The 25574-nt window shown below is 39.5% G+C and overlaps 1 protein-coding gene across 1 annotated transcript in view; it reads left to right on the forward strand.

Annotated features, from left to right (window-relative positions):
* The window catches only part of HELB (DNA helicase B), a gene marked incomplete at both ends in the record, with an annotated part of 41173 nt that extends 28584 nt beyond the window's left edge, over positions 1-12589 (forward strand). The window contains 2 exons of the mRNA XM_082667003.1: positions 7024-7518; positions 12485-12589. Of these exons, the coding sequence (XP_082523129.1) occupies positions 7024-7518; positions 12485-12589 (600 nt within the window). The remainder of the gene's footprint in view (positions 1-7023; positions 7519-12484) is intronic.
* Between the last annotated feature and the right edge of the window lie 12985 nt (positions 12590-25574).

Raw genomic sequence — 25574 nt, forward strand, 5'->3', positions numbered from 1 at the left:
ATGTCTTGGCTATTGTAAGTAGTGCTGCTGTGAACATTGGGGTGCATGTATCTTTTCAAATTAGAGTTTTCTCTGGATAGATGCCCAGGAGTGGGATTGCTGGATCATATGGTAACTCTATTTTTAGTTTTAGGTTTTTTTTTTAATTTTTAAAAAATGCAAGTAACTTTATTTTTTGTCCATGCTGTGTGGCTTACGGGATCTCAGTTCCCTGACCAGGGATTGAACCCACACCCTCAGCAGTGAACGTGCAAGTCCTAACCACTGAACTGCCAGGGAATTCCCTATTTTTAGTTTTTTGAGGAACTTCTATACTGTTCTCTATAGTGGCTGCACCGATTTACATTCCCACCAACAGTGTAGGAGGGTTCCCTTTTCTCCACACCCTCTCCAGCATTTATTGTTTGTAGACTTTTTGATGATGGCCATTCTGACTGGTGTGAGGTGATACCTCATTGTAGTTCTGATTTGCATTTCTCTAATAATTAGTAATGTTGAGTATCTTTTCATGCGCCTGTTGGCCATCTGTATGTCTTTGGAGAAATGTCTGTTTAGGTTTTCTGCTCATTTTTTGATTGGGTTGTTTGTTTTTTTGATATTGAGCTGTATGAGCTGTTTGTATATTTTGGAAATTAATCCCTTGTCGGTTGCATTGTTTGCAAATATTTTTTCCCAGTCCATAGGTTGTCTTTTCATTTTGTTTATGCTTTCCTTTGCTGTGCAAAAGCTTTTAAGTTTAATGAGGTCCCATTTGCTTATTTTTGCTTTTTTTTTCCATTGCTCTAGGAGATGGATCCCCAAAAATATTGCTGTGATTTATGTCAAAGAGTGTTCTGCCTATGTTTTCCTCCAGGAGTTTTAAAATATCTGGTCTTACATTTAGCTCTTTAATCTGTTTTGAGTTTATTTTTGTATATGGTGTTAGAGAATGTTCTAATTTCGTTCTTTTACATGTAGCTGTCCAGTTTTCCCAGCACCACTTATTGAAGAGACTGTCTTTTCTCCATTGTATATTCTTGCCTCTGTTGTCATAGATTAATTGACCATAAGTGCATGGGTTTATTTCTGGGCTTTCTATCCTATTGGATTGATCTGTGTCTTTTTTTGTGCCAGTACCATACTGTTTTGATGACTGTAGCTTTGTAGTATAGTCTGAAGTCAGGGAGCATGATTCCTTCAGCTCCATTCTTCTTTCTCAAACTTGTTTTGGCTATTTTGGGTTTTTGTGTTTCTATACGAATTAAAAAATTTTTTGTTCCAGTTCTGTGAAAAATGTCACAAATGTCAAATTACCAAATGCTGGTAATTTGATAGAGATTACATTGACTCAGTAGATTGCCTTGGGTAATATGGTCATTTTAACAATATTGATTCAATCCAAGAACATGGTATATTTTTCCATCTGTTTGTGTCGTCTTCAATTTCTCTCATCAGTGTCTTACAGTTTTTGGAGTACAGGTATTCTGCCTCCTTTTTAGTCCTAGGTATTTTATTCTTTCTGAAGTGGTTATAAATGGAATTGTTTCCTAATTTCTCTTTCTGATAGTTTACTGTTAGTGTATAGAAATGTAACAGATTTCCATATATTAATTTTGTGTCCTGCAGCTTTACTGAATTCATTGATGAGTTCTAGTAGCTTTCTGGTGGCATCTTTAGGATTTTCTATGTATACTATTATGTCATTTGCAAATAATAGCAGTCTTACTTTTTCCTTTTCAATTTGGATTGCTTTTATTTGTTTTTCTTCTCTGATGCTGTGGCTAGGACTTCCAAAACTATGTTTAATGAAAGTGACGAGGGTGGGTATCCTTGTCTTGTTCCTGATCTTAGAGGGAATGCTTTCAGCTTTTCACCGTTGAGTATGATGTTAGCTTTGGGTTTGTCATATATGGCCTTTATTATGTTGAGTTATGTTCCCTTTGTGCCCACTTTCTGGAGTTTTTTATTTTTTTAAATTTATTTATCTTGATTGCTGAGTTTCTTGGTGTCCTCTTAAGTTTTGTACCCAAAGCAACTGGCTCATTTGCCCTCCCCTCATCCCAGGCCTTCCCACCCTCCTCAGAGGTGATTTCTGACTTGAATTTGTCTGTTCATATAGAAACAAGGTAACCAAGTTTTACATAAATGGTATTGTATTGATTATATATATATTTACAACTTCTTTTTTATTTATTTAACCAACTTTATTGGGGTATAATTTACAAACACATTTTAATTACAAAGTGGGATGGGTTTTGATAAATGTATCCCCTTCCTCTACCCTTGTGAGGTAATTACTTTTGGTTTGGGAATAATTTTAGATTTATGGAAGAGTTGGGAAGTTAGTACAGAGAGTTCCCGTGTACCCTTCACCCAGCTTTCCCTAATATTAGCATCTTATATAACTATGGTATATTTGTCAAAACTAAGAAACTACTATTGGTACAGTACTATTAACTAAAAAATACACTTTATTTTGATTTCACCAGTTTGTCCATTAATGTCCTTTTTCTGTTCCAGAATCTTATTCTGGACACCACATTGCATTTGCTGCAACTTTTCAATTTTATTTTAATATTTTTTAATTCTCACAAGTTATTTGTGGCTCTGTTATTTATCTCATTGTTTTGAACTCCTCTCTCTGCCATTGTGTTGTTTTGGTGACAAGGCTGCATCCACTTTCTTTCTTTTATAATATAAATTTATTTTAATTATTTATTTTTGGCTGCGTTGGGTCTTTGTTGCTGTGTGTGGGCTTTCTCTAGTTGAGATGAGCGGGGGCTACTCTTCATTGCAGTGCGTGGGCTTCTCATTGTGGTGGCTTCTCTTGTTGCGGAGCACAGGCTCTAGGAGTGCAGGCTTCAGTAGTTGTGGCTCACAGGCTCACTAGTTGTGGCGCACGGGCTTAGTTGCTCCGCGGCATGTGGGAACCTCCCAGACCAGGGCTTGAACCTGTGTCCCCTGCATTGGCAGGTGGATTCTTAACCACTGCACCACCAGGGAAGCCCCCACTTTCATTTTTATGTAGAAAATTTTATAGGTTAGACTATATCCTCTAATAGTAGGCAAACATTAATTAGCATAGGGTTTTTTTTCCAAAGTGGATGGTGTTTTATTTATTAACTTACCCCACCTCAGTTCTAGAAAGAATTTGAAATGGCTTACAAAAAGTGCCCACAGTTGAGCATGATTTTTTAAAATATAAAGAAATGCATGTCAGGGACTTCCCTGGTGGTGCAGTGGTTAAGAATCCGCCTGCCAATGCAGGGGACACTGGTTTGAGCCCTGGTCTGGGAAGATCCCACATGTCGCAGAGCAACTAAGCCCGTGCGCCACAGCTACTGAGCCTGTGCTCTAGGCGCCGCAAGCCACAACTACTGAGCCCACGTGGCACAACTACTGAAGACTGCACGCCTACAGCCCATGCCCCGTTACAAGAGAAGCCACCACAATGAGAAGCCCACGCACCACAATGAAAAGTAGCCCCCACTCACTGCAGCTAGGGAAAGCCCTTGTGCAGCAATGAAGACCCAACGCCAACGCAGCCAAAAATAAATAAATTTATTTAAAAAGAAAAATGCATGTCAAGTGGAAAATAAAGTTAAACATGATAAAAGGATTACTGCCAAGAGTGGATTGAATGCTGATGTGCATATTGTCCTATTTGCGTGTTAGTGTAGACTGCAGATTCAGCTTTTAAGTTCCCTTAAGGCCAAAGTTCCCAAAGCGAAGAGAGAAGCAGTCAGTTGACTCTGTCTACTAGGTTAAAGTAAATGAACAAACAAACAGTTGTGGAGAAGGGCAAATATTCCTAGCTGTGAGATCTGGGAGAAATTTCTCCCATGGATTTTTATGATGGGGACTCTTCTGGAAACTCATATTCTTCAATTTTGGGAAATTTTCTTAAATAATTTCATTATCTCATCCTCAGATTTCTCTGATTTTTCTTTCTAGAACTTCTCCTGTATGGATATTGGACCTCCAGAACTGGTTACCTGAATTTCTTATCAGCTCTCCTATTTTCCAACTCATTAATGTTTTGCTCTATTGATTTCTTCAGATTTATAATCCAGTTTTTCTGTTGCATTTCTAGACAAATAAGTAGTGAAGGGTTTTTATTACTACTGGGTGGAGATTGGAGTAGATATCTTGGAATGTTCTTTTCATTGAATCTGGCTCTTATTTCGTGGTTGAAATAATGTCTCTTACCTCTGAGAACATTTGTGATTGTTGTCTTCTATCAGTATAGTTTGTTCTTCAAGTTCAGTTGAGCTCAACAAAAATGTATTGAGTCAGACTCTCTTCTCTGTGCTTGGTAATAGGTCAGTCCATGAAATAGTCAATGATACTTGACATTATGAGGATTATATTTGGTAAGGAAGAGGATAGAGACAGATGTAATTAAAAAAATAAGTAAACTATGTATTATGTGAGAAGGTGGTAAATGCTATGGAAAAGGGGTGGGGGTGAGGTGCAGTTGTAATTTTAAATAAGTGGTCAGGGTAGGCCTCACTGACAAGGTGGCATCTGAGCAAAGATTTGAAGGAGGTCATGAAGTTAAACCATGTGAATATCTGGGACAAGAGCATTCTAGGTAGAGAGAATAGCCAAGGCCAAAGTTCTAAGGTGGGAGAGGCTGTCCAGCAGGTTTGAGAAACAGGAACAGCAAGGAGGCCAGTGTGGGAGAGTGACAGGAGATGAGGTTAGAGGAGTGATGTGGGCCAGGTCACCTCCTGGGGCCTTCTAGGACTGTGTTGTCCAATACGGTAGGCAAATCTGGTCCACCACCTGTTTTGGTAGATACATTTTTATTGAAACCCAGTCCCACATTCAGTTACATACTGGTTATGGCTTCCCTTGCACTACAAAGGAAGAACAGAGTGGTTGCCATAGAGACCATCCGGCCTACAAAGCTTAAAATACTGATGCTTTGACCCTTCACAGAAAAAGTTTTTTGACCCCCACTCTAAGGTCCATATAGACTTTCAGATTCTAGGTCCACAAACTCATGAAGGGCATTAATGGTTTGTGTCTATTCGTACCAGTTGTTGAGTTTTAGAACAAATTTACAGAAGTAAATAAATAAAACTTGCCTCCTTTAAGAAGTTGGACAGTTCTTAATGATTTGAGGAAGATTTAAGGACATGGGCAAATGATTAATAGCAGGTTGTGAGGTGAAGGTAGGTGTGCATGTCCCACTTTCGGAGGACGGCTTTGGCTGACAGTCTAATTTTTATCCTCATTCACTCCATGAGACACCTGATAAAGAACAGTGAGCAAGACAGATGTGGTCCTGCCTTCACAGAGCTTACAGTCCAGTGAGGAGTACAGTTAAGAAGGCAGTTGGTGACAGTCCAGTCAGGTAAAAATACTGTGATAGAGGAAGTGCAGGGCGCTGGAAAGTACATGGATGAGGCAGCTAATCTGGAAGCAGGCCAGATGGAGGCCAGGGACTGGGGAGCACAGGCAGGATCACAAGCAAGTTCTTTGTGCTTGAGGGAGCCTGGCTCATGGGAAGGAAGGGGGAAAGGCCAAGGCTGGCTCTTGAAGGGCTGTAGGAGCCATATTAAGGAGTTAGGACTTTTTTTTTGAGAGCCTGGGAGCCATTAATGGGTTTTAAGCGGAATCTGATGTGACTAGATTTGCATTTGACAAATAGCACTGTGGCTGCTATCTGTGAGGACAGTGTATTGCAGTAAATGTGGGTACAGGGAGACTGATTATGAGGCTATTAGATTTTTCTCAGTGATATTTAATTGATGATTAAGAACTCAGTTAAGTTTAGGTAGACGTTTACCTGTTTACAAAAATACAGTGTAAAGTATAAAGTCCATGGGGGCATGGGGGGATGGTGCTGTATATCTAGCTAATGTGTTTAACATTTGTAGAATTAAGTATCATTTACATTCATTTCTGAGATTCAGCAGCATTGGAAGGAAGTATTTATCAAACTTTTATAATATGAAGAGTTGGTTTAAACTCTCTGTGTCCAGCAAGGTAGAAGTGCTTGGTATGTACAAGGTTTTGTTTTTAGTGCAGATGTGTATTTTCTACGTGCCTCGTCTTGTTGTTTGTCTCCCCACAATTCCTCTTTCAGGCAGAGGAATGTGGGAGCGTTGGGAGAGAGAATGGCTCCAACCCCTTCTTAGTTTATATTGGCACTGAAAATACAGGGACTAAGAATAACCACAATTTGTTATTGTTTTCTTGAAATTGTTTTCTCACAGTTACACTGTGACATTGGGCATTTTTCTTGCCTGTAGTATAGTTCTTGGTTTGTTACACCCAAGAAACAAAGGGTCGTCATTCTCTTTTGTCTTATCTTGATAAGAGGAATACATGGTTCAACATTGGAAAAATACGGAAAGTAGGGAAAAAAAATCATCCATAGGCCCTCTGTTTGGAAACAGACTGGTTAAATTTTCGGTAGGATTCCCTTCTTGCTTTGTGATTCACTTTGTTTTTGTTACATCTTTATGTGCACTTCGTATTTTTGATCAGAGTAATTTTATTTTGTGTTACATGGTTGTGATCTTTTTTTTATATATATCAAGTTTTTAAAATTTTGTTATATTTTAAAGCATATCTGATGTTTGTAACATACATAGATACATGATATAGAAAAATAAATATATACATATATATATGTATCTATTTCCTATCATTAGATATTTCAGGTCTCTGTTTTTTGTTATGTAAGTAACAGTGGAGTAAGACATCTATACATAAAGCCCATACAGCCGTTTCAAATTCTTTTATTAAGGGAGATTTAGCACTGCGTGCAGTTTAAAGTTTATTGCTGGGTTTCTACATGCCAGTTTTGGATCTATGACACCCAAACTTAGCAGCGTAATTAGAAAATGGGAATTCCAGGATAATGAATAAAATGGAACCCATCAGATGCATTCATTTGAATACTCTGGCCAGGTAGAATGCTCTTGAGAGCACTTTGAGGACTTGTCTCCTTTCTGCCTTTGTAGACTCTCCAGAGACATGAACCCATTATGCAGTATTAAATCTCCTTCGTGCATTATTTCCCCTCAGGGGTCGGAGGAGAAGACAGTCGTGTATGTGGTTGGGAAGGCGGGCCGCCAGCACTGGCAGCACGTGTACACAGCGGTGACCCGGGGCCGCTGCAGAGTATACGTCATTGCAGAAGAGTCTCAGCTTCGGAGCGCAATTATGAAAAACAGTGTTCCCAGAAAAACTCGTTTAAAACATTTTTTGCAAAACAAGCTCTCCGAGAGCTGTGCATCTCCAGCAGAGTTTGCATCCCCATCAAAGAGCTCTGAAGACAGCAGGAGACCCAGCACACGTCCATCAGCATCCCCGCTCCCTACAGCCACAGATGACAGGGTGACAGATTACGTCCCCAGAAGGAGGGCCTCTGTGGCTGATGACACGCTGTTTGCCTTTGCTGAAGGATGGAAATTATCTTCATCTGATGAAGTGCATACAATTGAGGATCCATCACAGTCGAGAGGGTCCAAAAGAACATGTTGCATGAATGCCACTGCAAGTCCAAACAAAATTCTTATGGTAGGACTGATGTTCAGGTTTTATTTAAATATTGCTGGCCTCAGTGTGCTTATAAATGACTGCGTATTTTTGTTAATGCCACATAGTGCTGCAGGACTTAAAAAACAAGTGTTCTCGTCACCTCTGTCCCATTTCCTCTCTATTTCTATATATCCTGGTGGATCTTAGCTTGATCTTGGCTGGATGTTTCTCCCTCTGCTTGAGGCTAGCACTCTGGACAGCGTCAGTGGACTGGTGGAGGCGGCATGCCAGGAGAAACTTCCTAGTCTTTCTGCGTCTTCTTTCCTCGTCTTCCTCATCACCTTCCCCTTCCTTTCGCAGGCCATGGTCCCATTTTTATCCCCACAGCTCCATTGAAGTGGCTGGTGTCAGTCATCTTCTTATCAACTTCAGAGGCCTTTTCTTAGGTCTCATTCTGGACTTTTCCCCCCTGACAGTTAACATTTTTTTTTTTTTTTTTTTTGCCGTACGCAGACCTCTCACTGTTGTGGCCTCTCCCGTTGCAGAGCACAGGCTCTGGACGCGCAGGCTCAGTGGCCATGGCTCACAGGCCCAGCCTCTCCACAGCATGAGGGATCTTCCCGGACCGGGGCACGAACCCGTGTCCCCTGCATCGGCGGGCGAACTCTCAACCACTGCACCACCAGGGAAGCCCCAGTTAACATTTTTAACTGCAGTTGCTGTTGCCACGTTTCCTTCCCTTGGTTTCAGTGTTCCCTTTCCCTCTGATACTTCCCCTCCATCTCTGGCTCGTCTCCCCTTCATGTCTTCCCTCCTTTTCTTCCCTTTCTCTGACTGGAGACATCTCCCCCAGGCTCAGGACTTCCTTCCCTTGAGAACTGATCCCATTCTCTCAGTTTTAGCTGTCACCTTTGCACTGGTGATTTGGTCAACAAATAGTTTTCAGCTGTCTGTTGCATTCCAGGCACTGGGCATTCAGAAGTTCAGTGGCGTCAGTGGCTCCCTAGTTCCTACTGCATAAATTCCAGGCAATCTGGCTTGACATTTGAGACCTTTCTCTGTTCGATTCCATCTTTCCCAGCATCATTTCATTTATTTCCCACTATTCCTTTTTTTTTTTCTTCTTCTTTAGTCAATCTAGTCTTCATTCATTCACTACAACTGAACCAAACTTATTCTCATCTCTTCCTTTTGGTTTTTCTTGGATTCCTCCTTTTCTCTGCCTCCTCTCTTTCAGCATTTGAAAAAAAACCCCAAAAAACATAGCTCCTCTGCTAGTCACTGATCTAAATGTTGGAGGGAGAGAAACAGACAGGTCCCTGGCTTCATGGCCATTACATTGTACCGGTGGGTCATAGGCAATCCATACCACAGAAGAGTTTTCAGGTCAAGAAAGATTCTATGAAGAAAATACAGGTAATGAGGTAGGGCATGGTCGGTAGGAATAGGGGGGCAGGAGGTGCTGTTCTGCCATGGTGGTCTGGTAAGTCCTTGCTGAGGAGGTTACGTGTGAGCTGAGCACTAAATGATGCAAAGAAGCCAGCCGGTTGAGGCCCTGAGGAAGAGCATCCCAGGCAGAGGGTGTAGAACATGCAAAGCTGAGGAGGAATGACCTTATTGGAAGGGGAAGGGAGACCAGTGTGCCTAGCGAATGAGAAAGAGAGAAACTGTGATGATCTCAGAGAGATAGGCAGAACTACAGGAGGCAGCTGGGACTTTATCCTACTTGCCACGGGAATCCACTGGAGAGCTTTAAGCAAAGGTGCGATATCATATGATGTGTGCTTGACAACCATCTCTCTGCTGTGGAGAGTGACCTGTGGAAAGGAAGGTGGGAGCAAGAAGACCAGTCAGGGTTGTTCCAGGGAGAGCAGTGAAAGAGCAGCGAGGGTGATGAGAAGTGGTTGGATTCTTGATGCCTGTTGAGATGGAGTCTATTTGACTTGCTGATGGGATGTGAGGGGATAAAACAAACAGTGACCCAGGACGATTCCTGGATTTCTGCCTGAAGCAACTTGGTGAATTGTAGTGCCGTTTCTTGAGATGGGAAAGATAATAGGAGCACTGGGTTTGGGGAAGTGGAGAGTTCTCTTTCGGCATGTTATGTTAAAGTTATTACTTAGATGTATATGTGGACTTGCTGAGAAAGGCAGTGGTTGGTAGAGAAGTTTAGAGCCTCAGGGTAGGTTAGGGAGGGAAATGTCCATTTAGGAGTCATTAGCATATGGTGGTGGGTTAATTTCAGGAGATGCCACAGATAGAGGAGGAGGCCCTAAGACTGAGTTCTGGGGGTACTCCTAACTTTCAGAGGTCTGGCAGAGGAGGAAGAACTGGCAAAGGTGACTGAAAAGAAGTATGAGTGAGAGAAAAGGAAGACTAGGGCGGTGGGAGGGGACAAAAGTCTATCTAGGGTGGACTGGTCAGAGACTAGGGGGTGAGAGAGTGGAGGAAGCAGTAGAGGCAGGGTTCTTGAAGGTTGCTATGAAAAGGAGCAGAGAGATAGGGCTGTATCTGGATGGAGGACTCATGGTCAAGGAAGGATTTATTGATTTATTGATTTTGGATGGGTACATTAAAGCAGCCTAGGGTATTGATGGAATGGTCCAATGGAAAACAAGAAATTCATGATTCAGAGAGAGGGGATCATTGTAGGAATAGAGTCCTGAAGTGGGTGAGATGGGAAACTCCAGAGCATAAGTAGGGGAGTTTCCCTTAGATAGGATTGGGGACATTGTGGTGTGTGTGTGTGTGTGTGTGTGTGTGTGTGTATATATATATACACACACACATATATGTATACACATGCATATAATGGAATATTACTCAGCCATAAAAAAGAAAGTGATAAAAGTGGACATAGCAGAAAAAAAGTTTTCTCTTTTTTTCTTCTTCAAAATAGTAGGATCACTGCTGATTCTAAGTTTCATTCAGTACTCGAGATCAACTCTGCTGAGATGGAATTTCCATCTCAACAAAGCATCTTTTTTTTTTTTTTAAATTAACTATGTTACCCCTTACAAAGACCCTGGGATTAAATAAAGCTTTTGACCTGGAGCAGAAAACAGAAGCAGTTCCAAGGAAAGAGTCTTTTTCTAAAAGTTTCTTGCTTTTTATTTCTTAGCACCAACATGGGGTGGGGGAATCATGGTTTAGAGGATGGTACGAAGAGAAATTGGCAGCACTATTCATCATCAGTTTTGAGCTTGCCAAAGCTTTTAAGCTCCGGGGGAGGCTAATGTCCCTGAAGGTCTGGAGCGCAGAGTGACACTGGGGGGCTGCCCAGTGTGGGCTGTTCTCACTGCATGATGGCAGCAGTATAAGCAAAGTCCTCTAACTGAAGAGGATGAGTTTTCTCACAAGGTTTGCCACAAGTATGTGGCATTTACAGGAATCCCTAGAAATGAGGAAACTAGAATTCAAAGCTTCAGGACTTCTATAAATTAGGGACCTCTTTGTCTCGTAATTCTAGACTTTCAGATGCATTGAGATGTGTCATTTGTGAAAGATCAAATTCGATGACAAGGGCTGCCCACATATCCATCCTTCACATTTGTATTGCTACATAAGGGCTAAACCAGTATTGAGATTCTACAAATACCAGTGACTAAAATACCTGAGCCCCTCCCTCCTAGAAGAAAGCTTTTGCTTTTCTGTCAATTAATAGCTTTGGGTTTGGAGAAAAGTCCTCAAAGAAAATGTTGACCTGATTATTTTTTTTCCTTTTGCCTAGCCTCCCACCATCAAAGAAAAAAGGGATGGGTGACAAAAATGACTCTTAAAATAAAAACATATGTGTAAAATATTGCTAAAATTTATCATGTTTAAAGCAGGATTTCCAGAATTTTTTGAAAGAAAATGACATTTTTACTTAAAAATAAAAAAAGCTAGGAAAGACATAATTACATAGTCCCTGAATAAAGAAAGTCCTTGTCTTACTCAGAGTTCCCTAGAGAAACAGAACCAATAGGGTGTGTCTCTCTCTATCTATCTATCTAGGCTATTTAATTTAACCTATCTATCTGAATTTATTTTAAGGAGTTGGCTTATGCCATTGTGAAGGCTGGTATTAGTAGAGTCCAAAATCTGCAGGTGAGCTGGCAGATAGGAGACTCAGAGAAGAGTTGATGTTGCATTTCAAGTTCCGAAGGTAGTCTGCTGGCAGAATTCCTTCTTCCTGGGGGGAGGTCAGTCTTTTTTCTGTTAAGGCTTTCAGTTGATTGGATGAAGCCCACCTACATTATGGAGAGTAATCCGCTTTACTCAGTCGGCTGATTTAAACGTTGATCTCATCTAAAAAATACCTTCAAAGAAACGTCTAGAACAGTATTATTCAACCAAATGTCGGGGTACTGTGGCTTAGCCAAGTTAACACATGAAATTAACCATCACCGTCCTCTAAATGGAACAGATTTAGCATGATGAATGATGAGTTGAATTTTGCTAATTTTTCTCTTTCCCTGTGGTGGTGAATCTTCTTCATGACTGTACTGGTCCATTGACTGGTGCTTGGGAATCACTAACAGTACCAAGAGTATACTTGAGGTGTACTTGCAGTGTATCGTCTTAACCACGCCTACAGCTGGCGTCGTGGACGTGCAGGCTGGGCAGTCAGTCATACAGGGCTTCGTGCTTAGAAGGAACCCATGCTTGTTTTAATGTTCTCTGCTTGTCATCTTGAAATTCTTAATTTTTGAACAAGGGGCCCAGATTTTAATTTTGCACTGCCAAATTATGTAGTGGATCCTGTCCGCACTTTTAGAAATTAAATGTATGTACTCAGTTAGCAAACAGTCACTTCTACATGCCAGTCCTGGAAGTGGGTAGTGGCGTTACCACAGTGAGCAAAAGCAGGATGACAGCTGATGGCTCTGGTCTGCTGCAGGCTTCCACGGGGTGGGAAAATGTATGATGTCTTCTGAGAAGCAGTCAGAGGGAATAGAATTACACAGGGTAGACTGACTATATTTTTATAAAATTAACTTTATTTTTATTGTTGTTCCAACAGGTGGAAGAATCATCTCCACAAGTGTCTTCTAAACTTCAGAATTTGAGACTAAATAGTTTAACCCCCAGGCAACTTTTCAAACCTACAAATAATCAGGAAACTTAGTTTTATTTCAGATTGCTCAAAGTAATTGTCTATTTTTTTCCATTCAACACAAAATGAATATCATAGCTTCAAAGGATCAAGACAAAAGAGGATGTCTATTAACTGGAGTTTTATTTTAAGGCATTTGTGTTAGCAGATGTTTTAAGATCATTTCATCAAAGAAAACCTTAGTGATTTTGACATCTGTCATCAGGAGAACTGACAGCACTGGTCATATATGAGGGAAAAATATGTTATATATTTTTTTAAAAAAACCTCTGTATTTTTAAAAGTGTTTTATTTTTAGAATAATGCCTTATTAATTTCCATCATCGTTGTGGGTGATCTTTGCCATTGGGTTGAAGCAGTGGTAAAGATAAACTGTAATTATATCTCTTAAATTATTGACACATATTCTAGGACATTGTGTCTTCTGCAAAGTGGTCATCTCGCAAGGCTGCTACTTGCTCCATCACTGCTGCCTGGGCCTACCTGGTACATCTTCCTGGAAATTCCTGCTGAGCTGGAAGCACATTGGGTTTTGTTTTTGTTTTCTTAATTTGAGATATAATTGACATAGGACATTGGGTAAGTTTAAGGTGTGCATTGTGTTGATTCACTACTTCTATATTGCAATATAATTACCACTGTAGCATTAGCTAATATGTCTATCATGTCACATAGTTATCATTTCTTCTGAGAGTATATTGTTTTAAAGATATTCCACTTTGAAAAATTTGTTTTCCTCAGTGATTTGATTTTTTTGAGTTTAATTTATTATTAAATGGTAAAAGAAAAAGTTAGGAAAAATTTACCTGTTATCCCAGTGTTTTAAAAATAGCCTTCCTGAGCTATAATTCACATATAGTTCACCCGTTTACATAGTTGAGTGGCTTTTAGTAAATTCACAGAATTGTGCAACCAACACCACAATTGATTTTAGGACATTTTTATCATCCCCCAAAGAAACCCTGTACCTCTTAGCTCTAATCCCTTTTCCACTTCAGCCCTAGAACTGCTAATCTATTTTGTCTCTATTGATTTGCCTATTTCAGACATTTCATATAAATGGAATCATACAGTATATGATCCCTTGTTACTGACTTCTTTGACTTAGAATAATGTTTTCAGACTTCATCCACATTGTAACATGTAACAGTGCTTCATCCCTCTCCCTTTTTCAAAGTTTAAAAAATTATGTACAAAGAACTAGCATTATTTCTTTTATTGGGTGTATGTCTTGGATAATCCATTCAAGGAGTGTCGTTTTATCCAGCTTGATGAAGCCTATATCTTTCGTGTACTGATGGAAAAACTGGCGGCATATATTGAGGTAATATTTCCAGATCAGACCATGCTGGTTTAAGCTGATGTGGCGAGACCAGGAACCTTGGCTGAATTTTTGCAGGTAGCTCTAGTAGAGTTGCTCATGACCCATCCTGCTTTCAGTAGTGCAGTGAGGCAGAAGGCCTTCATTTCTTTTTATTACGAAATATTCCATTGTATGGATATGGTATGTTGAATTTATCCATTCATTAGTTGATGGACATGTGGGTTGTTTCCTCTTTTTGGCTATCATAACTAACGTTGCTATGAACATCTGTGTACAAGTTTTTGTGTGGGTATATATTTTCATTTCTTCTAAGTATATACCTAGGAATGGAATTGCTGGTCGTATGGTAACTCTATGTTTAACCTTTTGAGGAACTGCTAAACTGTTTTCCAAAGCAGCTGTACCATTTTATATTTACACCAGCAGTGTGTGAGGGTTCCAGTTTCTCCACTGTCTCCAGCATTTGTTATTATCTGACTTTTTAATTATAGCTGTCTTAGTGGATAGGAAGTGACATGATGGTTTTGATTTGCTTTTCCCTTATGACTAATGATGTTGATCACCTTTTCATGTGCTTATTGGCCATTTGTATGTCTTCAGAGAAATGGCTATTCAGATCCTTTGTCCACTTAAAAATTGGGTTATTTTCCTTTTTATTATTGAGTATGAGTTCTTAATATATTCTACATATCAGTCTCATGAGAAACATTTACAAAATTTTTTAATTGTGATGATGTCCAGTGTGTGTATTTTTGTTGTTGTTATTGCTTGTGCTATTGGTGCTACATCTGAGAAACCAATGCTTATCTAAAGTCATGAAGGCTTACTCCTATTTTTTCTTACAAGAGTTAAATAGTGCTAGGTGTTACATTTAGCTCTTGGATTCATTTTGAGTTAATTTTTTTTATATGGTGGGGTAGGAGCCCAACTTTATTCTTTTGCATGTGGCTCTCCAGTTGTTCCAGTTCCATTTCTTGAAGTGACTATTTCTCCATTGAATTGTGTTGGCATCCTTGTCAAAAAATCAGTTGATTATAAATGTGAGGGTTTATTTCTGGATTCTCTTATCTATTCCATTGATCCAAACAGCTGTCCTTATGCCAGCACCATGAGTCTTCATTAGTTTTGCAGGTTTGAAATCAACAAATGTGGGGACTTACCTGGTGGTCCAGTGGTTAAGACTCCACGCTTCCACTGCAGTGGGTGCAGGTTCAATCCCTGGTCAGGGAACTAAGATAAGATTCCTGCATGCTGTGTGGCGCAGCCAAAAAAAAAAGGAAATCAAGAAATGTGAGTCCTTCAATTTACTCCTCTCTTTCAAGATTTTTTGGCTCTTCTGGGTCCCTTGCTTTTTGTATGAATTTTGGGATCAGCTTGTCAATTTTATTGACAAAAAAGCCAACTGGGATTTTGATTGGGATTGTGTTGAATCTATGTATCTGGGGAGTATTGCCATCTTAACAATATTAAGTCTTCTGATCTATAAACATGGGATGTCTTTGTATTCATGTCTTCTTTCATTTCTTTCAACAATGTTTTATAGCTTCAGAGTATAGTTTTGTGCTGTTATTTAATTGAAGTATAGCTGATTTACAATGTGTTAGATTCAGGTGTAAAGCAAAGTGATTGAGTTATCTATATTTATAGATACATAGTATATTCTTTTTTTTCGGTACGTGGGCCTCTCACTGTTGTGGCGTCTCCTGTTGCGGAGCACAGGCTCCGAATGCACAGGCTCAGCGGTCATGGCTCACGGGCCCAGCCACTCCGCGGCATGTGGGATCCTCCCGGACTGGGGCACGAACCCGTGTCCCCTGCACTGGCAGGCAGACTCTCAACCACTGCGCCACCATGGAAGCCCTTCAGATTCTTTTTTATTGCAGGTTATTAAAAGATATTGAATATAGTTCCCTGTGCTATACAATAGGTCCTTGTTGCTTATCTGTTTTATGTATAGTAGTGTGTATGTGCTAATCTCAAACTCCTAATTTATCCATCCCCACCCCTTTCCCATTTGGTAACCGTAAGTTTGTTTTCTTTGTGAGTCTGTTTGTGTTTTGTAAATCAGTTCATTTCTATTATTTTTTAAGATTCCACATGTAAGTGATATCGTATAATATTTATTGTTGTCTGACCTCATTTAGTATGATAATCTCTAAGTCCATCCATGTTGCTGCAAATGGCATTATTTCATTCTTTTTTATGGCTGAGTAATCTTCCATTATATGTATATGTGTGTGTGTGTGTGTGTTTGTTTGTATACATATATGTGTATATATATATACATACCACATCTTCTTTATCCATTCATCTATCCATGGACGTTTAGGTTGCTTCCATGTCTTGACTACTGTAAATAGTGCTGGTATGAACATAGGGATGTATGTATCTTTTTGAATTAGAGTTTTCTCTGGATATATGCCCAGGTGTGGAATTGTTCGACCATATGGTAACTCCATTTTTAGTTTTTTAACGAACTTCCATACTGTTCTCCATAGTGCCTTCACCAATTTACATTCCCACCAACAGTGCAGGTGAGTTTCCTTTTCTCCACACCCTCTCCAGCATTTATTATTTGGAGACTTCTGGGTGATGCCATTCTGACCGCCGGTGTGAAATGATTACTTCATTGTAGTTTTGATTTGCATTTCTCTAATAATTAGCGATGTTGAACATCTTTTCATGTGCCCGTTGGCCATCTGTATGTCTTCTTCAGAGAAATATCTATTTAGGTTTTCTGCCCATTTTTTGATTGGGTTCTTTTTTTTTTCCATATTGAGCTCTATAACCTGTCTGCATATTATGGAAATTAATACCATGTCAGTGACATCATTTGCAAATATTTTCTCCCATTCTATAGGTTGTCTTTTCATTTTGTTTCCTTTGATGTGCAAAAGCTTTTAGTTTATTGAGATCCCATTTGTATATTTTTGCTTTTGTTTCCACTACCCGAGGGGACAGATCCAAAAAAATTATTGCTGCTATTTATGTTAGACAGTGTTCTGCCTATGTTTTCCTCCAAGAGTTTTAAAATATGGTCTTACATTTAGGTCTTTAATCCATTTTGAGTTTATTTTTGTATATGGTGTTAGAGAATGTTCTAATTTCATTCTTTTACATGTAGCTCTCCAGTTTTCCCAGCACCACTTATTGAAGAGACTGTCTTTTCTCCATTGTATATTCTTGCCTCCTTCGTCGTAGATTGACTGTAAGTGTGTGGGTTTATTTCTGGGCATTGTATCCTGTTTCATTGATCTATGTGTTTGTTTTTGTGCCAGTACCATACTGTTTTGATGACTGTAGCTTTGTAGTATACTCTGAAGCCAGGGAGCATGATTCCTCCAACTTTGTTCTTCTTTTTCAAGCTTGTTTTGGCTGTTTTGGTCTTTTGTGTTTCTATACAAATTAAATTTTTTTTTGTTCTAGTTCTGTAATTTGATAGAGATTGCATTAAATCTGTAGATTGCGTTTTGTAGTATGGCCATTTTAACAATATTGATACTTTCAATCCAAGAACGTGGTATATCTTTACATTTGTGTCATCTTCAGTTTCTTTTGTCAGTGTCTTATAGTTTTCAGAGTACAGGTCTTTTGCTTCCTTAGATAGGTTTATTCCTAGGTATTTTATTCTGTTTGATGTGACGGTAAATGGGAAAGTTTCCTTAATATCTCTTTCTGGTAGTTCATTGTTAGTGTATAGAAATACAACAGATTTCTGTATGTTAATTTTGAATCCTGCAACTTTACTAAATTCATTGATGAGCTCTAGTAGTTTTCTAGTAGCATCTTTAGGATTTACTCTCTATATTATCATGTCATCTGCAAACAGTGACAGTTCTACTTCTTCCTAATTTGGACTCCTTTGTTTTTCTTTTCTGATTGCTGTGGCTAGCACTTCCAAAACTATGTTGAATAAAAGTGGTGAGAGTGGGCATCCTTGTCTTGTTCCTAATCTTACAGGGGAAGTTTTCAGCTTTTCACTGTTGAATATGATGTTAGCTGTGGGTCTGTCATACGTTGCCTTTATTATGTTGAGGTAGGTTCCCTCTTTGCCCAGTTTCTGGAGTTTTTATCATAAATTGGTGTTGAACTTTGTCAAAAGCATTTTCTGCACCTATTGAGATGATCATATGCTTTTTATTCTTCAGTTTGTTAACATTGATTGATTTGCAGATATTGAAAAATCCTTGCACCCCTGGGATAAATCCCACTTGGTCATGGTGTATGATCCTTTTAAGGTATTGTTGGAGTCAGTTTGCTAGTATTTTGTTGAGGATTTTTGCATCTATGTTCATCAGTGATATTGGCCTGTAATTTCTTTTTTGTGATATCTTTCTCTGAGACCACTGTCTCAGGAAGTATTTGGAAGTGTTCCTTCCTCTGCAAATTTTTGGAATAGTTTGAGGATAGGTGTTAACTGTTCTCTAAATGTTTGGTAGAATTCACGCATGAAACCGTCAGGTCCCAGACTTTTGTTGGGAGTTTTTAAATTACTGATTGAATTTCAGTACTGGTAATTGGTCTGTTCATATCTTCTATTTCTTCCTAGTTCAGTCTTGGGAGATTGTACCTTTCTAAGAATTTGTCCATTTCTTTTAGGTTGTCCATTTTATTTCCATATAGTTGCTCATAGCTGTCTTCTATGATCCTTTGCATCTCTGTGGTATCAGTTGTAACTTCTTTTTCATTTCTGGTTTTATTGATTTGGGCTCTCCATCTCTTTTTCTTGATGAGTCTGGCTAAAGGTTTATCAATTTTGTTTGTCTTTTCAAAGAACAAGCTTTTAGTTTCATTGATTTTTTTTTTGTCTCTATTTTATTTATTTCTGCTCTGATTTTTTATGCTTTCTTTCCTTCTACAAACTTTGGATTTTGTTTGTTCTTTCTCTGGTTGCTTTAAGCATAATGGTAGATTGTTTATTTGAGATTTTTCTTGTTTCCTGAGGTAAGCTTGTATCACTATAAACTTTCTTCCTAAAACTGCTTTTGCTGCATCCCATAGGTTTTGGATCATCAGGTTTTCATTTTCATTTTTCTTAGGTATTTTTTAATTCTTCTTTTATTTCTTCAGTGATCCATTTGTTGTTAAGTAGCATATTGTTTAGCCTCCACGTGTTTGTTTTTTGCAGTTTTTTTCCTTATAGTTGATTTCTGGTCTCATAGTGTTGTGGTTGGAAAAGATGCTTGATATGATTTCAGTTTTCTTAAATTTATCAAGGCTTGTTTTGTGGCCTAGCATGTGATCTATCCTTGAGAATGTTCCATGTGCACTCAAAAGAATGTGTATTTTGCTGCTTTTGAATGGAATGCTGTAAAAGTATGGGTTAAGTCCATTTGTTCTAATGTGTTATTTAAGGCCTGTGGTTCGTTATTGATTTTCTGTCTGGATGATCTGTCCATTGATGTAAGTGGAGTGTTAAAGTCCCCCACTATTATTGTGTTACTGTTGATTTCTCGTTTATGTCTCGTTTATTGCCTTATACATTGATGTGTTCCTATGTTGGGTGCATATATATTTATAATTGTTATATCCTCTTCTTGGATGGATCCCTTCTTTGTCTCTTGTAACAGTCTTTATTTTAAAGTCTATTTTGTCTGATGTAAGTATTGCTACCCCAGTTTTCTTTTGATTTCCATTTTTGTGGAATACCTTCTTCCATCCCCTCACTTTGTCTGTATGTGTCTTTAGATTTAAAGTGAGTCTCTTGTAGGCAGCATATATACGGGTCTTGTTTTTGTATACATTCAGGCAGTCTGTGTCTTCTGGTTGGAGGATTTAGTCTGTTTACATTTAAGGTAAGTATTGCTATGTATGTTCTTGTTGCCATTTTGTTGTTTTGGATTTGTTTTTGTAGGTCTTTTTCTTCCCCTTTCTTCTTTTGTTCTCTTCTCTTGTGCTTTGATGACTATTTTTGGTTTTATTTTGGATTCTTTTTTCTTTTTTGTGTGTTTATCTATTATAGATTCTTGGTTTGTGGTTACCATGAAGTTTTTGTATAGCAGTCTGTATACATACCTGATTGTTTCAAGTTGCTGTTCTCTTAATTTCAAATGCATTTTAAATACCCTGCATTTGTACTCTCCTCCCCTCACTATTACTGTTTTGATATATTTTACATCTAATTGTTTTAGGTATCCTTTAACTGCTTATTGTGGATACGGGTGATATTACTACTTTTATCTTTCAACCTCCCTACTAGCTTTGTGTGTGGATGATTTCCTACCTTTACTGTATGTTTGCCTTTACTGGTGGACTTTTTCCTTCCATAATTCTTTTTTCTAGTTGTGGCCTTTTCTTTTTTGCCTAGAGAAGTTCCTTTAACATTTGCTGTGAAGCTGGTTTGGTGGTGTTGAATTCTTTTAGCTTTCACTTGTCTGTAAAGCTTGATTTCTCCATCAAATCTAAATGAGAGTCTTCCTGGGTAGAGTATTCTTGGTTGTCAGTTTTTCGCTTTCATCACTTTAAATATATTGTGTCACTCCCTTCTGGCCTGCAGAGTTTCCGCTGAAAAATCAGCTGATAGGCTTATGGGAGTTCCCTTGTATGTTATTTGTTGCTTTTCCCTTGCTGCTTTTAGGATTCTCTCTTGAATTTTTGTCCTTTTGATTATAGTGTGTCTTGGTGTGCTCCTCTTTGGGTTAATCCTCCATGGGACTCTGTGCTTCCTGGACTTGGGTGACTGTTTCCTTTCCTAGGTTAGGATGGTTTTCAGCTATTATCTCTTCAAATATTTTCTTGGGCCCTTTCTCTCTTTTCTCCTTCTGGCAACCCTATAATGCAAATATTAATGTGCTTCATGTTTTCCCAGAGGTGTCTTAAACTGTCTTCATTTCTTTGCACTCTTTTTTCTGTTCAGCAGCAGTGATTTCTACTATGCTATCTTCCAGTCACTGATCCACTCTTCTGTATCATGTAGTCTATTATTATTATTTTTTGATGTTGGGGGTAGGAGTTTATTAATTAATTTATTTACTTTTGCTGTGTTGGGTCCTCACTTCTGTGCGAGGGCCTTCTCTAGTGTGGCAAGCGGGGGCCGCTCTTCATCGCAGTGCGCAGGCCTCTCACTACCGCGGCCTCTCTTGTTGTGGAGCACAGGCTCCAGACGCGCAGGCTCAGCAGCCGTGGCTCACGGGCCTAGTTGCTCCGCGGCATGTGGGATCCTCCCAGACCAGGGCTCGATCCCGTGTCCCCTGCATTAGCAGGCAGATTCTCAACCACTGCACCACCAGGGAAGCCCCTCGTGTAGTCTATTATTGATTCCTTCTAGTGTATTTTTCATTTCAGTTATTGTACTCTTCATCTCAGTTTTGTTGTTCTTTATATTTTCTCATTCTTTGTTAAAAAATTCTAACTTCTTGCTCTGCGCATCCATTCTCCTCCTGAGTTCTTTGAGCACCTTTATGATCATTACTCTGAACTGTTTCTTGGGTAGATTGCCTATTCACTTAACTCCGCTTCTGGAGTTTTAGCTTGTTTCTTGGTCTGGAACATAGTCCTCTGCCATCTCATTTTGTCTATTGCTATTTATATTTTTACGTACGTGGTAAGTTAGTTACGTTTCTCATCCTTGGAGAAGTGGCCCTCTGTAGGTGTCCTGTGCGTCCCAGCAGTGCACTCCACCCGTCACCCAAGCTGTATGCTCTGGAGGTGCCCCCTAAGAGGGCTGCATGGCTCTTTCTGTTTTGGCTGCCTATGTGGGTGGTATGGTGGGCTTGGCTGGTGCCTAGTCTGGTTGTTTGCACAGCCCTGCCTTGCGTGGACGCTGCTGGCTGCTCTTTAGAGGGGCCTGGTCGTGAGGTGGCTGGTTGTGGAACCCTAATGGGCCCTGAGGCTAGTGCTGGCACACGGGTGGGCAGAATCAGGGTCCCAAAGACTCTGGGGCTGTTGCCCGCCCACTGAGAGGTGAAGCCAGACCCTGGGAGGAGTACCAGACTACTAGCAGTTAGAGGTGTTTCTTGGAGTTTGCCTGCAGGGCCCAGGGATCTCAGAGCTCATTTCAGATTGTTGGTGTTGTCAGGGGCCAGTCCTGACAGTTGGCCATGGGTCCAGAGTGTCTGGAAGGTTGTATTAGCCTGCTAGTGGCTGGGCAGGGCAGGGGGCCCACGAGTCCTAGGGTGGCGTCTGGCCTGTGTTGCAGGATCATAGCTTTCTTCTTTCTGGAGTCTGCGCCCTGGTGGGTAAGGCTGGTCTAGAGGCTTGGGCTGGCTTCCTGGTGGGAGGGGCTGGTGCCTTCCCACTGGTGTGTGGAGCTGGATATTGGCCCTCAGGTGGGCAGGGCCATGTCTAGGGGCATGTCTAGAGGCGGCTGTGGGCTCAGGAAGCCCTTAGGCAGCCTCTCTGCTGGTGGGTGGGGATGTGTCCCTACCCCAGTTAGTTGTTTGGCCTGTGGCATCCCAGCATTGGAGCCTTCAGGCTGTTGGATGGGGCCAGATCTTGGTGCTAATGATCCAGCATGTCAGCCACCTGGAATGTTCACACAATTGAATGTTCCTCAATGTCTGACACCAGTGTCTGTGTCCCCCTGGGTGAGCTGCTGCCATCCCTCTGCCTCTCCAGGACAGTCTACGAGACCAGCAGGCAGGTCTGGCCCAGGCTCCTATCAAATTACTGATTTTGCCCTGGGTCCTGGTGTGTGTGAGATTTTGTGTGTGCCCTTTGAAAAGTGAAGTCTCTGTTTCCCCCAGTCCTGTGGGGCTCCGGCAGTGAAGGCCTGTTGGCCTTCAAAGCCAAATGCTCTGAGGATCTGTCTTCCCAGTGCCAGACCCCCAGGCTGGGGAACCTGATGTGGGGCTCAGAACTGTCACTCCTGTGGGAGATCCTCTACAGTATATTTATTCTCCAGTTTGTGGGTCACCCACGTGTGGGGTATGGGATTTGATTATATTTCAAGTCCTCCCCTCCTGTCTGTCTTGTTGTGGTACCTTCTTTATATCTTTAGTTGTAGAAGATCTTTTCTGGTAGGTTCCAGTCTTCTTCACAGATGGTTGTTCTGCAGACAGCTGTTACTTTGGTGTGCTCATGAGAGGAGGTGAGCTCAGGGTCTTTTACTCTGCTGTCTTCCACACCTACTCTGTACTTTTATTGAATTTATTCCTAAGTATTTTATTGTTGATCCTATGAGAATATAATTTTTTTTTATTGGAGTACAATTGCTTTACAATGTTGTGTTAGTTTCAGCTGTACAATGAAGTGAATCAGCTATATGTATACCTACATCCCCTCCCTCTTGGACCTCCCTCCCACCCCACCCCCATCCCACCCAACTAGGTCATCATAGAGCACCAAGCTGAGCTTCCTGTTCTTTATAGAATATAATTGTTTTATTTTTGGTTTGTTCATTGCTACAGTATAGAGATTCAATTGATTTTTGTATCTTGTAATCTTGCTAAACTCATATTAGTTTTAATAGGTTTTTTAGTGGATTCCTTAAGGTTTTTGTATACACAAGATTGTATCATCTGCAAGTAGAGTTTTACTTCTTCCTTTCCAATCTAGTTGCCTTTTATTTCACTTCCTTGTCATACTGTTAAATGGAAGTGGCAAGAATGGACACCCTGCCTTGTTCCTGTGAATTTACAAAGCCTGCTAGGCAATCTGCAAAAATGAAAACGTTGGGACTATAAGGTAATAGTTTTTTTCTTTTTTAAGATAGCATGATGAAAATTTATACATTTTAATAGTTTTTGAAAATGTATTTTATAGAATACATATAATGTTCTCAGGGTAGATGTGATCCTTAAGATCAAGCTTTGTCACCTAAAGTAAATGTACCATTAGTCTTGGAGGTGTTCCTGTTTTAGCATTTTCACATATGTGTCACATCTCGTCTCATGAAAGTACTGAAATGTAGATATGACCTTCAGTATTATAGGTGGGGAAACTGACTCACAGTAATTAAATTTTATGCCACCACTGAGTGAGTACCAGAGCTGGACTTCAAGTCCAGATCAAATTTCAAAACCTAAGCTCTTCCTGCTCTTCCATGTTGCTTTTCAAGTTTATGGCAAAATCTTCCCCCGTAGAAAATTATGTAACTATAGGTATCGTGTAGGGCTCAGTCTGGAACACTAAAATATATTCAAAGCACCAAAAAAAAAAAAAAGTTTTTCTTTTGGCTTTTTAAAATCACTGTTTATTCCATTTGGTAGAGGGTTTTTTTTCCATACAAATATTTGCAACAATTTTTAATTCCCCAAAACCATACATAGACGATAAATACCATGCTATTAAAGTATTAAATTTGTACAAAAATACTTTACAGTTTAATACTTGTTTGTTACAAATAAAAATACATATTTAAGTGATTCCCCTCATGATCTTTTTTTTTTTCCTTAACATGATTCTGCTTTATACTTTCTTGCCCTGGCAGTTCTGAACTATGATTGAAATAATATATTTCTTTGCACAAAAAAGAAAGGTGAACTTTTTCCTTAAACAAAGGACACAGTGTTCAAATGCTTTACCTAAGCAGTTGTTTGAATTATTGACCAAAATAAAAATGTTTGGAAAATAATTGTTTCAGTATGGAGATTCTACAATTAATATACAGATCTATTTTTTTTTATATTCACCAAATAACAGTTAGTTATTAGTGTAACTATTCAAAATATCTGAACAGATGAAAACAGTTGCTGACGAACATTAAAAGCAACTGTCACAATTTATTGCTTTGAGGGATGGTAATAATTGGCAATGCATTTTGTAAAAAATGTATTTACAATTTCAGTAAGTGGCATGGCTCAGAACAAAAGACAGTCCAGTGTCATTTTTAAGTACATGTGCTGTACACCCCTCAATATAAACAGTTTTCAAAACATGTCTGTCAAGCAGTATGAGTTTGATTTGCCTATCAATCAAGATAAACTTCATTTTAATAGACTCTTCATTCTCAAATTCTTAGTCTTGAATTTTAAAAATAAGATAAGTAATTCTCAGTGTTGCTAAACACCCTAATTCATTATCAGATTTTTCAGCTATTAACAATGTGTCCTTAAAAAAAACAGGTCACAAGACATATCCTGTTTGATAATCTGTTGCATAGGGAATAGCATACATCTTAGTTAAAATCATTCCTAAACTTGGGCAAAACATTTACCACCACCTATTATGGTTGCCTACGTGCATCATTGCTGAAACGTTGTAAGATGATTTTATACCTGTACCCCTCCCATAGCAGCAGTCCCAGCAGTTCACCAAACTAGCTCTCCTAGTACAGCCAGCTTTATGAAAAGCCTTGTTGGTTAAATTCTTGCATGAATGACTTTGTGGTAAGAAACTGATTTCAAAGTGAATTAAGGAAATTATCATAGAGAACATTTTCAAACAGATATTTCTCTTTTTAAAAAGGAATGGGAAGATGGACCTGTAAAAAATTTCCTCTGATGTTAACTGTAGAGAGGGGTGGCCTACTTGTTTTTCTTTTTCGCTACCCTTGGTCTTGGCAGGGGGTTGCCTGTCATATACCATAGTGATCACCAACAAAGAAAAGAAACCTCTTCAACTTGAAAGGGTAAGTGAACATGAGCCATGAGATTTAAAAGACCCCTGTGCTTGCAGTTAATGCCACATGATTATCTGTGCTTCAAATGTCACAGAAATCTTAAAGGGATTTTTTTTTTTTTTTTTTAGCACCATGTAGATATTGTCTTTTGTCCTGCTTTGTAAAAAGCATCG

Source organism: Grampus griseus, assembly GCF_964374135.1.
Source record: "Grampus griseus genome assembly, chromosome: 11".
In the NCBI taxonomy this organism is placed as follows: domain Eukaryota; kingdom Metazoa; phylum Chordata; class Mammalia; order Artiodactyla; family Delphinidae; genus Grampus; species Grampus griseus.